General features: G+C 44.0%; 4 protein-coding genes across 4 annotated transcripts; all 4 read left to right on the top strand.

The window, feature by feature from the left end:
• Window positions 1-29: 29 nt before the first annotated feature.
• On the top strand, window positions 30-496 carry DFA_00556 (uncharacterized protein; the record flags this gene model as incomplete). The annotated part of the gene is made up of 2 exons (XM_004358488.1): window positions 30-89; window positions 179-496. The coding sequence occupies 2 exons, from the start codon at window positions 30-32 to the stop codon at window positions 494-496; spliced, it is 378 nt and encodes a 125-aa protein (XP_004358545.1).
• Window positions 497-1,168: 672 nt separating this feature from the next.
• On the top strand, window positions 1,169-2,707 carry DFA_00557 (putative actin binding protein; the record flags this gene model as incomplete). The annotated part of the gene is made up of 1 exon (XM_004358489.1): window positions 1,169-2,707. One exon carries the CDS (start codon window positions 1,169-1,171, stop codon window positions 2,705-2,707), a length of 1,539 nt encoding a protein of 512 aa, XP_004358546.1.
• Window positions 2,708-3,226: 519 nt separating this feature from the next.
• Window positions 3,227-3,702, top strand: DFA_00558 (uncharacterized protein; the record flags this gene model as incomplete). Its single annotated transcript, XM_004358490.1, has 3 exons — window positions 3,227-3,302; window positions 3,379-3,546; window positions 3,611-3,702. The coding sequence occupies 3 exons, from the start codon at window positions 3,227-3,229 to the stop codon at window positions 3,700-3,702; spliced, it is 336 nt and encodes a 111-aa protein (XP_004358547.1).
• Window positions 3,703-4,400: 698 nt separating this feature from the next.
• dhcA (cytoplasmic dynein heavy chain) lies at window positions 4,401-18,619 on the top strand (the record flags this gene model as incomplete). The annotated part of the gene is made up of 5 exons (XM_004358491.1): window positions 4,401-4,701; window positions 4,776-5,039; window positions 5,132-6,330; window positions 6,405-17,807; window positions 17,870-18,619. 5 exons carry the CDS (start codon window positions 4,401-4,403, stop codon window positions 18,617-18,619), a joined length of 13,917 nt encoding a protein of 4,638 aa, XP_004358548.1.
• Between the last annotated feature and the right edge of the window lie 58 nt (window positions 18,620-18,677).

Here is an 18,677-nt window from a genome sequence, read left to right on the forward strand (position 1 = left end):
TATTGATTGACTAACAAAGAAAGAAAGATATGAATTTTAAAATTTTAAGTTGTATATTTTTAATTTATTTAATTGTAACTCCTATTCTAGTATGTAGTATATTTGTAATAAATTATATTATTTATTAGCTATATATATATATATTGATATATATTTATTAATATTTTGTTTAAACAAGGGATCATTGATTATAGTATCAGATAATGCAGCAACAGGAGAAAGAAGACAAATTCTTATCAATTTATTAACAGGAACAGTTGCAAACAAAAAGGAGAGAGGAAGACTAACACCAGAACAACTCCAAAAGTTTATCAAAGTCCAAGTTGATCTACCTATTCTAGCTCGTGATTTCCCAAATGACACTAAATCTATTCCTGACACTATTCAATACATTGTAGTTGATACAAGCAATGGTATTGAAATCAGATGGAATCAAGGTCACGACAATGGTAATGAAGATTTACAATTCATTGCTAGAATTATTGCTTTAGATTAAAAATATTTTATTATAATAATAATATAAATAAATGATAACTAACAATATATATATATAAATATATCACATATCGTATCTATATCTTTAGTGGACACACTGTTTTTTACCTCGATGCAAGTTTGAAGTTTATTTGAAATTCAACAAAAACAAAAAAAAAACCAAAGTCACGCAACATTCCCCTCCTTGCCCATCTATCTAGTTGGGTTTTATTAGTTTTATTCATTCATTCAGTTAGTTCATTGTGTTCAGATATCTGTATCTATTATCTCTTCATATCAACAACAACCCACACTAAAACACAACAACAACAAACAATTGTAATATAAATAATATAAAATAGATATTTTCAAAAAGAGTAAGTTCATTTTTATTCATATCTACTTGTCTTTTTGGTTTGTTGTGTGAAGTTGAACAAACACACACTGTACTCTAATTACCACAACTTCACACACATACCCACACAATGCATACACTAGAAGAGGATGAGAGAGAGAGAGATATTGATTGATTTTTGATTAAATTAAATGTGTTATTATTATTATTGATGTATTGTCCCAAACCTAATGTTAACATTCAAATTTCATTCATTTCAATTTATATATTTATATATTTATAGGATATTTAATTCATACATATACAACAAATAATTAATTAAAAAGAATATAATATAAGATGTCAGTACAATTTATTAATGAAAGTGAAATCAAATCAGCAATTGCTGATGTTAGAACCGACAAGACTCCAACCGACTGGGTATTGTTGTCATTTGAAGACAACAAATCGAAAAAGATAAAGTTGGCTGGTAGCGGTAGTGGAGGTGTTGCCGAGTTGGTGCAACACTTGGAAGACACGACTGTTGGATGGGGTTTGGTTCGCAAGATTGACCGTATCGACGAGAGTGAGACTGTCAAGTTTGCATTCATCAGCTTTATTGGTGAAAAGGTTGGTATCATGCAAAAGGCTTTTGTCTCGATTGCCACTGGCTCGATCAAGCCATTGATCGCTCCATACCAATCCGACTTTAACATTACCAACCCATCTGAAATCTCGGACGAGGTTGTGCTCCAAAAGATCAGAGAGACCTCGGGATCGGGCTCGCGTGTTTTGGACGAGAGTGGTCAAAAGCTTGGTGCTGCCGGCAGCGGCTCGACCAACTCTCCCTCTGGCGCACGTCGTTCGTTTATCGGATCTGCTCCATCATCGGCCGGAAAGGATGCGGTTGCCTTGGGTGACGAGCCAGCTATCCGCGCTGCATTGAAGGAGTTCCGTGCCGACAATAGTGGTATCAACTGGGTACTCTTTGGGTACGAGGGTGGCAATAGCAACACTATTGTGTTGTTGGGCAGTGGGTCGGGCGGACCAACCGAGCTCATCTCGCACCTCGACGACAGCACCGTCGGCTACGGTCTTGTCCGTGTCGTTGAAAAGATTGATAATAGCAACACTGTCAAATTTGCCTTTATCCAATGGACCGGCGACAATATCCCACGTATGCTCCGTGCTCGTCTCGGCACACACTCTGGCGTCGTCAAGCAGCTCGTCACACCCTACCACGTCGACATCAAGGCGTCTTCCAAGTCTGAAATCTCAGAGGATATCATTGTCGACACGATCACCAAAAACTCGGGCACCCAATCGCGTGTCCTCGCCGACCAACCCCGTTCGACCACCTCGGCCTCGACCGGCGGCGGTTTCAGACAATTTGGCAGCTCCGTCTCGGGCACCTCGTCGGGTGGCAGTTACAAGGGTCCCTCGTCGGTCCCCACCTCGACCGGCGCCCCCGTCAAGGTTGACGACGAAGTTCGTGCCGCCATCAAGGACGTCCGTAACGACCAAACCGCCACCACCTGGGCGTTGATTGGGTACAAGCCCGACAACTCGACCCTCACCGTCATCGCCACCGGCAGCGGGTCCGTCGACGAGTTGGCTCCCCATCTCTCCTCTTCCATCGTTGCCTATGGTCTCGTCAGAGAGGTTGAAAGATTCGATCTTAGTGACACTGTTAAATTTGTATTTTTAAATTTCGTCGGTGAAGATATCCCACGTATGTTCCGTGCCAAGCTTGGCACCCACTCTGGTGTCGTCAAGGAAACCTTTGCTCCATTCCACGTTGATTTCCAAGCCTCCCAAGCCTCCGAAGTCACTGCCGACTCTGTCACCAAAACCATCTCTTCCAATTCTGGTACCAGTTCAAGAGTTATTAACAAATAAATTAATAAATATTAAAAAGTATATTAAATAAACAAAACAAAATAAATAATATATATATAAATAATATATATGTATAAATAATATTAACAAAACAACAAAATTATTGTACAAAAGTAGTTCCAAAAAATAGACATATTGTCTTGTCTTGTTTGGTTTCAATCCTATCACCCCACGCTTCATGACTTTGTGATGTTTCCAGATTTAGTTTTTGTTTTTTCGTGAGGTATCTATCTATCTATCAATATATCCTATCTTCGAAAAGTAGAGTAGTGGTTGGGGTAGGTGTTCAAATATGGCAATCGGGTGATCCGTAGACGGGTCAGCCGACCAACATCAAACGAAACTATAACAGTAGAAATGTGGCCTACACAGGTTACCGCCCCTAAAATTGGATATAAATATTTTTATATAACCTACCATTTTCAAATCATCAATTCAACTCAAATCATCAAATTAATTAAACACCTAATTAATTCTATTATCTTATCTTATCTTATCTTAACCAAATTTACTTCAAAAATGTTCAAGATTATCTCATCAGTACTTTTAGTAATTTTCGTTTCCTCGATTCTTTTTTCAACTGTTGATGCAGGAAGTAAGTAAAATATAGATATATTAGAAAGAAATTTTTTGATTTCATTAATATAAAAATATTTTTCTTCTTTTACTAGTCACCAATGTAACCCAAGTAGACAAGTCATTTGTTATCGAATTTACACCAAACAATATGATTTGGACAGCTCAACAAACAAGAAACAAGGGTATGACCACCAATATTATGTCATACTGTACCCAAGATGGATCATCTCCAATGTTTTGCAATCTTCCATCAGTTCCAGGTAAATACTAAATAGATAAATATTAATCTTTCTTGAAATTATATTGATATTTTTTTAATTTTAGCATGTGATACCATTCGTCTTGTTGGTATTAATGGAATTGGAATTGGAACAACTTCAATGCTTTTCCCATTCAACTGCACTGTTGTTGCTTAATCTTATTAATCATCATTATTATTTCACCATTTAATAAATCATTTTATTTGTAATTGATTTTAATTACAACAACTTTATTATTCATTAATTTATTTATTTCTTTTTTGATTAATATTTTATAATAACTGACAAATTTACTGAACCATGTAAATGAGGTGTATATTTTCACAAGACATTTAGTTCATTTCCAATTTTAGATTTGTAATTATGTATGACCAAGACAATATTTAAAGATGGGCGGCTACCTCCATTGGAGAGTACTTCCGGATCTTCCAGCTCACCAAACTGAGAAACGACATGTACGGTACTGATGATCATCAAACATAAAGGAAGAGAATAATCAACTGAAATGAACAACAAACAAGTTCATCTAGATTTTTTTTTCATCTATCAATTAAGTATTATGATTGGCAACCATTATATTTTGTGTAGTTGAAGTTCAAAGCGAGGGAGGATTTTATTTTTTATTTGAAATTTTTTGACGGTTCTGAGAGTGCTCAGCTGATCATAAAAAAATCATTGTGCTATAGTACTCACTAACACACATTTGCACTGTCTATCTATCTATTCATTGTTGTATTTATATAAAAAAAAGAAGATAGTAGTATAGTTTAGTTAGTGTATTGTTAATAATCATCATCAAATCATCTATATAAAAGAGATCGATAGATAGATAGATCGATAATATAGCAACAAAAATGGAGGGTCAATCAAATAGCGATCCTCCATCACCAACACTTGCACCCATCGTAGTGAATGAAGCATTGTTTGAAGAGATTTGTAAATATCTTGTAAAGATTTGTCCGCCACTTTTAGATGGTGATGCCTCTGTCTTTCAAAACAACCTCAATCAAGTAGAATCTCAATCCATCATTAAAAAGTTTGCTGGTGATTCAAAGATCCCAGTACTATTGATTCAAAAGCATGGTGGCAATGATGAAGAAACATCTTCATCATCATCAACATCAACAACTACATCACCATCAACTCCATTAAAAGGTATGTCAACAATATCATCTTTAGTTTAGACTAAACATTTATTAACCTTTATTACTGTACATTTTTATATTTAGAATACTTTACATTTGAAAATCAAGTAAAATTTGAAGGTGAAAGAGTCAATTCATTGACCATTGTAAAGAGAGTCCCAGAATCTGTGATTGATAGCATTAAATCGGTATCATCACAACTCCAAGTCATCAATCTTGGTGAAGGTGCTCCATTTGATACTCTTCACAATTTCATTCACAACTCTGTCGCTCCATTCATTCGTTCATTTGCTTTGAAATCTCAAACTCAAAAGAATACAAATACCGTTGAAAAGGATGTTAAATTAGGTAAGAGAGAAGACAAAGTAGAAAGAAAGAAATATATATATACTAATCATTTCCTTTCATTCAATTTGTTTGTTTTGATTTAATTTTTTTAGGAATTGGAGCAGTCAATCAAAAGATTGCAGAATTAGAATTATCATTGTATAATTGTAAACAACAAGTACAAATTCCAGAGGTGATTCTTAATATTCATCCAGATATTAGAGCCGTTGCCAAAAAGGTCAAGGATACACAGGGACGTGCTATCAAGGCCGAGGACATGAGTGATTTGGCTCAGAGTCAGGAGTTCCTCAACAGCTTGCAAGCCGGTGTCAGCCAGTGGGTCAAAGACATCCAAAAGGTGACCAAGCTCAAATCGATCGAGGAGTTTATCGTCGACAGCTCGACCAGCACCTCGCAAGAGATCAACTTTTGGCAACAACTCGAGCAATCACTCAACCATATCAACGAGCAGTTAAAGTCGCCTGAAGCCGAGACATCGTTGTCTGTCTTGAAACAAGCCAAACGTTTCTTGGCTACCGTCTCCTTTGACACTGATACCATCGGTTTGAAGAAAGCAATGGAAAAGGTTGTCAACTACAAGACATTGATCAAGGATTTCCCAATCACTCCTCTTTTGACTGCCACCGACATTGAGTCTGTCTCCACTGCTGTGACTGGTATCTTTTCGCATCTTAAAAAGTCAAAGAACTCGTACTACCCAATCGAGCGTTACTTGGCACTTTTGGAAGCTGTCGGTCGTGACATGTGCCAAAAGGTGTTGTCGATCCTCAAGCAACGTCAACTCATGCACATTGACTACACCGAGTTTGAAAAGGCCACCGCCTCGTTCCGTGCCCTCTTTTCGCTCTGGGACGACCAGTTTGTTCAGTTCCGTGAAATCCTCAGAGAGATTGCCAGAAAGCGTGGTAGCGATCGTGTACCACTACTCGTCAACGTCGACAACCGTCGTTTGATTGATCGTGTGCTCAAGTTGCGCAAGTTCCGTCGTCAACATGATGAGCTCAAGACTGTCATCTCGACCGTCCTCCCCTCGCAACAACACGCCGGTGAGATCAATGCCATCAAAGAGATCAATGAAGCCTACGAAGACATCAAAGACATTGACGTACTCCTCCTCACCCAAGAAGGTGATGATCTCTGGGTCAGTGCCCAGAAAAAGTACAACAACCGTATCGATCGTGTTGAATCTTACATTACCACCAAACTTCGTGATCGTCTTGCCACTGCCAAAAATGCAAATGAAATGTTTAGAGTATTCTCCAAATTTAATGTTTTATTCTTTAGACCAAGAGTATGTAAAGTTATTAAATCAACCAACCAAGTTTAATATTAATATTTTAATCTATCTATTTAATTTTTTTTTAGATTAGAGAAGCAATTCAAGAATATCAAACACAATTAATTGAAAGAGTAAAGGATGATATTAAAGTGTTGCATGAAAAGTTTAAACAACAGTATAGTCAATCTGAAGCATCGTACATGTCACAGTTGAGAGATTTGCCACCGGTATCTGGAGCCATTATTTGGGCACGTCAAATCGAACGTCAGTTGGACACTTATATGCGTCGTGTAGAGGATGTATTGGGTGAGAGTTGGGAGTCGGATGCCGAAGGACAAAAGCTAAAGGCAGAAGGTGACCAATTCCGTTCCAAGCTAAATGCCGAACACATCTTTAACAAATGGGTGCAAGACACTTACAGTCGTTCGTTTGAAGTGAGTGGCAAGATCTTGACCGTCAACAAGAAGGGTAGCAAGTTGTCGTTGGACATTAATTTCGATTCACATATTATCATGTTGTTCAAGGAGGTTAGAAATTTGCAGAGTCTTGGATTCCGTGTACCACTCAACATTAGTTTTATTTCATCGACTGCCAAGCAAGTGTATCCATTTGCAGTGTCACTCAAAGAGACGTTGAGAACTTATACTCAGACATCGGCCAAGATCACTCACGAGATTGCTCCATTGATTGCCGCTTACAAGCGTGATGTGCAGCAATCGTTGACTGAGGGATTCAAGTTAAAGTGGGAGTCGTTACCTCAACTCGACCCATATGTACGCAAGTTGTCTACCTTTGTCAATGCGTTCCGTGACAAGGTTGATGACCTCATTATCAAGTATGGTGAGATTACCAAGCTACTCGATCGTCTTCGTAGCTGTCCATTCAAGCACGAGACTTTTGAAGAGATCTTGGCCGACATTCAAAAACTGGTCGATGAGCTCAATCTTGCTTCGTACAGTAATTTGTCGTTGTGGGTTGGTCAGTTGGATCAGATGGTCGAGCACGTCCTCACTGAACGTTTGCACGATGCCATCAACAGCTGGATTCTCCTCATTGAAGGTCGCGAAGAACAACAAGGTGGTGCTGACAAGACTGGATCGACCACCTCTTCGTCACGTCTCCAATATGCTTCTCGTGTCCGTCAAAACAAGGCTGCCGACAAGAACACCTCTGGCGAAGACAAACAAGACGGTACATCAGACTCGGTCGTCATCTCTACCATCAAACCAAAGTTAGAGACATCGATTCACGAGGTTGTCATTCGTAACCAAGTATTGTCCCTCGACCCACCCCTCGAGTTTGCTCGTGTCAACTGGATCCAACAGTTGCACCAATGGCTCAACATTGTATGTGATCTTCCACGTATCCAAGCATCTCGTTATGACGAGGGTATTACCCACCGCGAGCTTGAAAACAAGTCGAAAAAGACATTCCGTGATATGTTGGCCAAGTTGCCACGAGAAACACTCGACAAGGCCTACGCAACCATTCAATCCAAGTTGGACGAGGTACACCGCTACGTGCAGATCTGGTTGCAGTACCAAGCACTCTGGGACATGGAGTCGTCGTACGTGTACAACAAGCTCGGTGACGACCTCAGTCGCTGGCAAAACCTCCTTGGTCAGATCAAAAAGTCGCGTACCACCTTTGACAATAGTGATACTGACAAGGCTTTTGGTCCATTAATCATTGACTATGCTCAAGTACAAGCTTCTGTCAACAACAAGTACGACTTTTGGCACAAAGATATTCTCTCTCACTTTGGTCAAAAGTTGGCTGAAAAGATGCGTGCCTTTTACGACACGATCGCTGCCAGTCGTACTGAACTTGAAAAGTTGTCAGTCGAGTCTGTTTCAACCGAAGAAGCAGTATCATTTATCATCCAGATTCAAGAGATGAAACGTCGTTTAATTGGATGGGAGGCTGACCTCAAGTATTACCGTGCCGGTCAGGATTTACTCCAACGTCAACGTTTCCAATTCCCCAACGATTGGTTGGATTGCGATATGGTGGAAGCCGAGTGGTCTGCCTTTAACGACATTCTCAACCGTAAGAATGCTTCCATGGCCGACTCGATTCCACAACTCCAGGCCAAGATCCTTGCCGAGAGCAAGTCCATTTCTGACCGTATCCGCGAGTTTGCCGAAGACTGGTCCAACAACAAGCCGTTGGCTGGTTCGCTCAAGCACGCTCAAGCACTCGAAACCATCCGTGTCTTTGAGAGCCGTATGATTCGTCTCAGAGACGAGAACAACCGTTTGCAAAAGGCCAAGCAGGCACTCGACCTGGTCGACCAGACCGGCGGGTCGTCCGACGAAGAGCGTCTCCAACCAGTCGAGGAAGAGATGCAAGATCTCAAGGCTGTATGGTCCGAGCTTGCCGCTACATGGGGCGAGATTGACACATTGCGTGAGACTGCCTGGTCGGCCGTCGTGCCACGTAAGGTGAGAAAGTCGCTCGAAGACACACTCACCAAACTCAAGAACTTGCCCAATCGTATCCGTCAATACTCTGCATTTGACCATGCACAGCTCACACTCAAGGGTCTGCTCAAGGGTAACGCCATCATCACTGATCTCCACAGTGAAGCCATTAAAGAACGTCATTGGAAGATTCTCAAGAAACGTCTCAACTCGAACTGGATCCTCACCGAGATGACACTCGGCTCCATCTGGGACTCGGATATTGTGCGTAACGAACATATCTATCGTGAGGTGATTACCGCCGCTCAGGGTGAAATTGCACTCGAAGAGTTCCTCAAGCAGGTGCGCGAGTATTGGACTGCCCTCGAACTCGACCTTGTCAACTACCAACGCAAGTGCAAGCTTATCCGTGGTTGGGACGACCTCTTTAGCAAGTTGGCCGAGCATCTCAACTCGATTGCTGCCATGAAGATGTCGCCATTCTACAAGGTCTTTGAAGAAGAGGCTACTGCCTGGGACGACAAGCTCAACCGTCTTCGTGCACTCTTGGATGTCTGGATCGACGTCCAACGTCGTTGGGTATACCTTGAAGGTATCTTTTCAGGTTCCGGTGAAATCAACCAATTGTTGCCAGCCGAATCCAGCCGTTTCAAATCGATCAATAGCGAGTTTATCAATCTCATGAAAAAGGTCAGTACTGCTCCACTCGTCCTCGAGGTGCTCAACATTGAACGTATCCAGTTTACCATGGAACGTCTCGCTGAACTCCTCGGCAAGATTCAAAAGGCTTTGGGTGCCTACCTCGAGCGCCAACGTGCCGCATTTGCCCGTTTCTACTTTGTCGGTGATGAAGATTTGCTTGAAATCATCGGTAACAGTAAAGATATCATCAAGATCCAGAAACACTTTAGAAAGATGTTTGCCGGTCTTGCCAACCTCATCCTCGACGATGAAAAGACAACTATTTTGGGTATGGCCTCTGGTGAAGGAGAGACTGTCATGTTTAAGCGTCCCGTCAGCATTGCCAACGGACCAAAGATCCACGAATGGTTGACAGCCGTCGAAAATGAAATGCGTAATACTTTGGCTGTATTGTTGGGCGAGTCTCTCAAGCACTACCAGTCGATCTCAGAGACCGATGTCGAAGCATTCTCCAAATGGGTCGATCTCTTCCCCACTCAACTCGTTATCCTCACCATCCAAACTATCTGGTCTCAAAACGTCGATCGTATCCTCACAGAGAACAACGCAACTCAACAACTCGACCAACTCGAGAAACACATCCAAAACATTCTCGGTAATCTTGCCGACCAGGTGTTACTCGACTTGCAAGCACAAAAGAGAAAGAAATTCGAACATCTCATCACCGAACTTGTCCACCAACGTGACGTTGTCCGTCAATTGTCGCGAAACAAGGTTGTATCCAACAAGGACTTTGACTGGTTGTACAACATGCGTTTCTACTATGACGACAAGCAAGAGAATGTCTTGCACAAGCTCACTATCCTCATGGCCAACGCCCAGTTTTACTATGGTTACGAATACCTCGGTATTGGCGAACGTTTGGTACAGACCCCACTTACCGATCGTTGCTACTTGACCCTAACACAGGCACTCGAGTCGCGTATGGGTGGTAATCCATTCGGTCCTGCCGGTACCGGTAAAACCGAGACTGTCAAGGCACTTGGTAACCAGCTCGGACGTTTTGTACTCGTATTTTGTTGCGACGAAGGTTTTGATTTCCAAGCCATGTCACGTATCTTTGTCGGTCTCTGTCAATGCGGTGCATGGGGTTGTTTCGACGAGTTCAATCGTTTGGAAGAACGTATCTTGTCGGCCGTCTCACAACAGATCCAGACCATCCAAGTGGCACTCAAGGAAAAGGCCAAGGAGGTCGAGTTGATCGACAAGCACGTACAGATCCATCCAGACATGGGTATCTTTGTGACAATGAATCCCGGTTATGCTGGCCGTTCCAACTTGCCAGACAATCTCAAACAGTTGTTCCGTTCGATGGCCATGATCAAGCCCGACAGAGAGATGATTGCCCAGGTCATGCTCTACTCGCAGGGTTTCAAGACCGCCGAAGTGTTGGCCGGCAAGATCGTCCCATTGTTCAAGCTCTGCCAAGAACAGCTCTCGTCACAGAGCCATTACGACTTTGGTCTTCGTGCCTTGAAGTCCGTGTTGGTGAGTGCCGGTGGATTAAAGAGAAAGATGATTGCACCACGCCGCGAATCAGGTGTCGATGACGATAAGTTTGCCGCCATCTACAATGCCTATGAAATTCGTGTCCTACTCAACTCTATCACCGACACTATGATCCCCAAGTTGGTGGCCGACGATATTCCATTGATCCAGTCGTTGTTACTCGACGTCTTCCCAGGCAGCGAATTGTCACCTATCCACATTGAAGGTTTGCACGAACAAATCAAGATTAGTTGCGATAAGCGTCACCTTGTCAACCGTACAGAATGGGTTGAAAAGATCTTGCAGTTGCATCAAATCCAAAACATTAATCACGGTCTCATGATGGTCGGTCCAAGCGGCAGCGGCAAGTCGTGTGCTTGGAATGTATACCTCGAGGCCATTGAAGCACTTGATCACGTCAAGTCAGAGGCTCATGTACTCGATCCCAAGGCTATCACCAAGGACCAGTTGTTTGGCTCGCTCGACACAACCACCCGTGAGTGGACCGACGGTCTCTTTACCGCCACCCTCCGTCGTATTATCGATAATGTCCGTGGTGAGAGTTCCAAGCGTCACTGGATCATTTTCGACGGTGACGTTGATCCCGAGTGGGTTGAGAATCTCAACTCTCTCCTCGATGACAACAAGCTGCTCACACTCCCCAACGGTGAGCGTTTAGCATTGCCAAATAACGTGCGTATCGTATTCGAAGTACAAGACCTCAAGTATGCTACCCTTGCTACCATCTCTCGTTGCGGTATGGTCTGGTTCTCGGAAGAGACATTGACCACCCAAATGATCTTTGACAACTATCTCAAGACAATCGACAATGAACCATTTGACGAGCAAGAAAAGGAGAGACAGTTGCGTAACGAGAATCAACAGACCGGAGGTGCCGCCGCTCAACCAATCACCATCACACCCGGTCTCGCCGTCCAAAAGGATTGTGTTGCCATCATCGCACCATACTTTGAAGCTGGTGGTTTGGTGCACAAGGTTATGGACGACGCTGCCCAACGTCCACATATTATGGACTTTACACGTTTGCGTGCATTAAACTCATTCTTTTCGTTGCTCAACCGTTCGATTCAGAACATCATCGAGTATAACCAGTTGCACAGCGATTTCCCAATGTCGCCAGAGAATGTGTCTACCTACACTACCAACCGTCTTCTTTACTCGTTGATGTGGGGTTTGGGAGGTTCGATGGGTCTCGCCGAGAGAGAATCGTTCTCCAAGTTTATCCAAACGGTTGCTATCACACCTGTCCCCGCTACCACTATCCCTCTTCTCGACTATGCCGTCAACCTCGATGATGCTCAATGGTCATTGTGGAAGAACAAGGTGCCAGTTGTCGAAGTCGAGACACACAAGGTTGCTTCACCCGATGTTGTCATTCCAACCGTCGACACGACCCGTCACGTAGACGTGTTGCACGCTTGGTTGTCTGAGCATCGTCCACTCATTTTGTGCGGTCCACCAGGTTCGGGTAAGACTATGACCCTCACCAGTACCCTGCGTGCATTCCCAGACTATGAAGTTGTATCACTCAACTTTTCGTCGGCTACTACCCCCGAACTCATCCTCAAGACATTCGACCACCACTGCGAGTACAAGCGTACGCCATCGGGCGACACTGTGCTCCGTCCCGTTGCCATAGGCAAGTGGTTGGTCGTCTTTTGCGATGAAATCAATTTGCCATCGGCCGACAAATACGGCACTCAACGTGTCATCACGTTCATCCGTCAGCTCGTTGAAAAGGGTGGGTTCTGGAGAACATCTGATCACACTTGGATCAAGCTCGACAAGATCCAATTTGTCGGTGCTTGTAATCCACCAACCGACGCTGGTCGTGTCCCACTCTCCCATCGTTTCTTGCGTCACGCTCCACTGCTCCTCGTCGATTTCCCGTCGACATCGTCGTTGACTCAGATTTACGGTACATTCAATCGTAGTTTGATGAAGTTGCTTCCCAACTTGCGTGCGTTTGCCGAGAACTTGACCGATGCAATGGTCGAGTTTTACAGCATGTCACAGAAGCGATTCACACCCGATATGCACGCACATTACATCTACTCTCCAAGAGAACTGTCGCGTTGGGTACGTGCACTCCTCGAAGCCATCCAAACCATGGAAGGATGTACTTTGGACGGACTTGTCCGTCTCTGGGCACACGAAGGTCTCCGTCTCTTCCAGGATCGTTTGGTCGAAGCCGAAGAACGCGACTGGACCGACAAAAAGATCGACGAGACTGCCTACAAGTACTTCCCCAACCTCGCTCACGACGCTCTCAAACGTCCCATTCTCTACTCGAACTGGTTGTCCAAGGACTACGTCCCAGTCGAACGTGCCGCTCTCCGTGAATACGTCAAGGCTCGTCTCAAAGTCTTTTACGAAGAAGAACTCGATGTCCCACTCGTCTTGTTCAATGAAGTACTCGACCACATCCTCCGTATCGACCGTGTCTTCCGTCAACCACAAGGTCACGCATTGCTCATTGGTGTGTCTGGTGGAGGTAAGTCTGTGTTGTCACGTTTTGTTGCATGGATGAACGGTCTCTCTATCTACACTATCAAGGTAAACAACAACTACAAGGCAACCGACTTTGATGACGATCTTCGTATGTTGTTGAAACGTGCCGGTTGCAAAGAGGAAAAGATTTGCTTTATTTTCGATGAGTCCAATGTCCTCGAATCATCTTTCCTCGAGCGTATGAATACCCTCTTGGCCGGTGGTGAAGTACCAGGTCTCTTTGAAGGTGAAGAATACACCGCTTTGATGCATCAATGCAAGGAAACTGCTCAACGTAACGGTATGATTATGGAATCCGAGGAAGAGTTGTACAAGTTCTTTACTCAACTCGTCCGTCGTAACTTGCATGTTGTCTTTACAATGAATCCAGCATCACCAGATTTCCACAACCGTTCTGCCACCTCTCCCGCTCTTTTCAATCGTTGCGTACTCGATTGGTTTGGTGAATGGTCCGACGAAGCATTGTTCCAGGTCGGCTCAGAGTTTACACGTAACCTCGATCTCGAGAATCCACAGTACTTGGCACCAGGACAATTTGTCGACGAGGTTGAGAACCACTCGATGATTGCCAAGCCACCCTCGCACCGTGACGCCGTTGTCTCGAGTTTGGTGTACATTCACCAGACGATTGGCGAAGCCAACATCCGTCTGCTCAAGCGTCAAGGACGTCAAAACTACGTCACCCCTCGTCACTACCTCGACTTTATCAACCAGGTGGTGTTGCTGATCAACGAGAAGCGCGAGCAACTCGAAGAGGAGCAATTGCATCTCAACATTGGTCTCAAGAAGCTAAGGGACACTGAGCAACAGGTCAAGGACCTCCAAATCAGTTTGGCACAAAAGAACAGAGAGCTCGAAGTCAAGAACGACCAGGCCAACCAAAAGCTCAAGCAAATGGTGCAAGACCAACAGATCGCCGAGCAAAAGCAAAAAGAGGCTGTCGAATTGCAAGCCCAACTCGACGTTCGTAACAAGGAGATCCACATCCAAAAGCAAAAGGCATACGCCGACCTCGAAAAGGCCGAGCCTGCCATCATTGAAGCACAAGAGTCGGTGTCTACCATCAAAAAGAAGCACCTCGACGAAATCAAGGCCCTTCCCAACCCTCCCACAGCCGTCAAGTTGGCCATGGAAGCTGTCTGTCTCATGTTGACGGGCAAGAAGTTGGAATGGGGAGACATCCGTAAAAAGATTATGGAAACCACCTTTATTGCATCGATTGTCGACTATGACACCAAGAAGCAGTTGACCAACAAGATTCGTGATGCTGTCATGAAGCAGTACGTGCAAGATCCAAACTTTAACTATGAAGCTGTCAACAGAGCTTCCAAGGCCTGTGGACCACTCGTCAAGTGGGTGTCTGCCCAAGCCACCTATTCCGAGATTCTCGACCGTGTCAAACCATTGCGTGAAGAGGTTGAGCAACTCGAGGTTGCTGCCAACTCTCTCAAGACCAAGCAAGAAGAACTCGTCAACACAATCGACTCTCTCAACAGCTCCATCAATACGTACAAGGATGAATACGCTACACTCATCCGTGACACTGAATCGATCAAGGTTGAAATGATCAAGGTCAAGACAAAGGTTGATCGTTCCATTGCACTTTTGGAGAACCTCAATTCTGAACGTGGACGTTGGGAGTCACAATCTGAAAACTTCCAAGTACAAATGGCCACTGTTGTAGGAGATGTTGTCCTAGCATCAGCCTTTTTAGCTTACATTGGTTTCTTTGATCAACACTTTAGAGCCGAATTGATGCGCAAATGGATGGACCGTCTTGAAATGGTCGGCATCAAGTTTAAGCCAGAATTATCGGTACCAGACTTTTTGTCGCGTCCAGAGGAACGTCTCCAATGGCAAGCCAACTCGTTGCCAGCCGACGATCTCTGTGTCGAGAATGCTATCATGTTGAAACGTTTCAACCGTTATCCATTGGTCATCGATCCATCTGGTCAAGCCATGGAATTCTTGCTCAACCAATACCAAGACAAAAAGATCACAAAGACTTCTTTCTTGGACTCATCGTTTATGAAGAATCTCGAAAGTGCCCTTCGTTTCGGTTGTCCTCTTCTCGTACAAGACGTTGAAAACATTGATCCCGTCCTCAATCCAGTACTCAACAAGGAAATCCGTAAAAAGGGTGGTCGTATCCTCATCCGTCTCGGTGACCAAGACGTTGATTTCTCGCCATCTTTCATGATCTTCCTCTTTACACGTGATCCAACTGCTCACTTTACACCGGATCTCTGCTCTCGTGTCACGTTTGTCAATTTCACCGTCACACCATCCTCATTGCAATCACAATGTCTCCACGAAGCTCTCAAGAGCGAGCGTCCAGACACTCACAAGAAGCGTTCCGATCTTCTCAAGGTGCAAGGAGAGTTCAAGGTCAAACTTAGAACACTCGAAAAGTCGCTCCTCAACGCTCTCTCGCAAGCCCAAGGAAATATCCTCGACGACGATGCTATCATTGGTACACTCGAATCACTCAAGCGTGACGCTGCCGAGATTGCTCTCAAGGTCGATGAGACTGATTTGATTATGGCCGAGATCAGTGCTGTATCTGCTATCTACAACCACGTTGCCTTGTCATGCAGTCGTGTCTACTTTGCCATGGAACAATTGTCACAAATCCACCATCTCTACCAATTCTCACTTAGATTCTTTTTGGATATCTTTTATGCTTTGCTCTACAACAATGCTAACCTTGAATCACTCAAAGACCCCAATGAACGTTTGGCAGTCCTCCAAAAGGATATCTTTTGGTTAGTATTCTCCCGTGTATCGCGTACACTCCTCAACGACGACAAGATCACCTTTGCCATCCAACTCGCTCACATTTCATTAAAGTCTACCGCCGACGAGATTAGTGACGCCGAGTGGGAGTTCTTGCTCAAGGGTGGTGACAACCTCAGCACGTCCAAGGAGCAAATCGCAGCACTCCAAGGTGTCGCCAGTGCCACCCAACAAAAGTGGCTTGTTGCTCTCCGCACATTACCCACTTTTGCTGCCAGCAAGCTCATCGAACACATCCAAAACAACTCTGGCGACTGGAAGGAATTCCTTGCCAAGACAACCGACCATATTCCAGACAGCTATGTCCAAGTACAACAAGCTTTGCTCTCATCGGCCAAGCAAACCGACAAGACACTCCAATTCAGAAAGATGCTCTTGATGAAGGCATTCCAAACCGATCGTATTCTCCAAGCCGGTCACGCATTTGTCACTGCCACCTTTGGTCAAGACTTTTTGACTGTACAAGCACTCGACATGGTCAAGGTCATTGAGAAGGAATCCAAGGCAATGTCTCCTCTCTTGCTCTGTTCTGTCCCAGGTTACGACGCATCCTCTGTCGTTGACGATCTTGCCGCCGAGTTGCGTAAACCATACAAGAGCTGGGCTATTGGTTCGCCAGAAGGATTCCAGTCGGCTGAAAAGTCCATCTACGATGCTTCCAAGAGCGGTTCCTGGGTACTCCTCAAAAACATCCATTTGGCTCCACAATGGTTGGTTCAATTGGAAAAGAAGTTGCACTCGCTCACTCCACACCCCAACTTTAGATTGTTTATGACTAGTGAAATCCATCCAGGTCTACCAGCCAATCTCTTGCGTATGTCCAATGTCTTCTCTTACGAGAATCCACCCGGTGTCAAGGCCAACCTCTTACACACCTTTGCCAACATTACCCCCGCACGTATGGATCGTCAACCTGTCGAACGCTCACGTCTCTATTTCTTGTTGGCTTGGTTCCACGCCATCATCCAAGAGCGTCTTCGTTATATTCCACTCGGTTGGACCAAGGTATTCGAGTACAATGACGCCGATCTTCGTGGTGCCATCGACTCTATCGACTATTGGATTGATCTCTATTCCAAGGGTCGTTCCAATATCGATCCAGACAAGATCCCTTGGGTTGCCGTCCGTACCATTCTCGGTCAAACCATCTATGGTGGTCGTGTCGACAATGAGTTTGATATGCGTCTCCTCAACTCGTTCCTCGAGCAACTCTTTACCCCCGCTGCTTTCAATGCCGACTTCCCATTGGTTCAATCAATTGGTCTCACCGTCCCAGATGGCACCAACCGTGCCAACTTTGTCCAATGGATTGACAACTTGCCAGACGTATCCACTCCAATCTGGTTGGGTCTCTCTGACAATGCCGAATCGCTCCTTCTCACCAACAAGGCTAAAAAGGTTGTCAATGATCTTCAAAAGATGCAACTCTCTGAAGAAGATGCCATTGAACCCACCGGCTCTGAATCTGGTAAAGAACAACAACAAGAAGATAAATCAAAACTTAAACTTAAGAATCTTATTAATGATTGGATAAAGACTATTCCAAAGGTATGTAAAAAGAAGAGTTGAAAATATTTATTTATTTAATTTATTAATTTATTTTTGTTTAGCCAATGAAACAACCAAAGAGAACAGCACAAAATATTAAGGATCCATTATTTAGATGTTTTGAAAGAGAAATTACAATTGGTACTAAATTGATTAAAAAGATTACGACCGATTTGAATAGTATCAATGAATTGTTGGCCGGTACCATCAAGCAAACCAATTATCTCCGTTCATTGACTGGTAGCATTACCAAGGGTATGGTACCAAAGGAATGGAAATGGTATTCATGTCCAGAGTCTGTATCCTTGACCATTTGGATTGTCGACTTTTTCAAGAGAATGCAACAATTGACCGAGATCTCTGAAGCCACTGAATTTAGAAACATTCAAGTTTGGTTGGGCGGTCTTTTGAACCCTGAAGCCTACATTACTGCCACTAGACAATCATCTGCTCAACTCAACGGATGGTCACTTGAAAACCTCAGACTCCATGTCGACGGTCTCGGTGAAACCAAGGCTGGCGATGGTTTCACAGTCAGGGGTCTTTCACTTGAAGGTGCCACCTGGAACAACTCGATCCTCACCCCTACCAAGGATCTCTCTACACCAATTGCAACCACTACACTTTCATGGCGCGACAAGGATGATCCAATCTTTGCCTCACCTGCCACCAAGCTCACCGTACCAGTCTACCTCAATGATACCCGTACTGAATTACTCTTCTCACTCGATCTCCAATTCTTACAAACTACTACCAAACAATCATGGTATCAACGTAGTGTTTCAATTAGCTCATGGAAACCTGATTTCTAGATCACATACATTTAATTAGTTCTTTCAAATAAAAGATCTTTTGCACCAAATCAAACAT

This window comes from Cavenderia fasciculata (genome assembly GCF_000203815.1).
Source record: "Cavenderia fasciculata unplaced genomic scaffold Scf_Dfasci-F-a-25c12.r2-5, whole genome shotgun sequence".
Taxonomy (NCBI): Eukaryota; Evosea; class Eumycetozoa; order Acytosteliales; family Cavenderiaceae; genus Cavenderia; species Cavenderia fasciculata.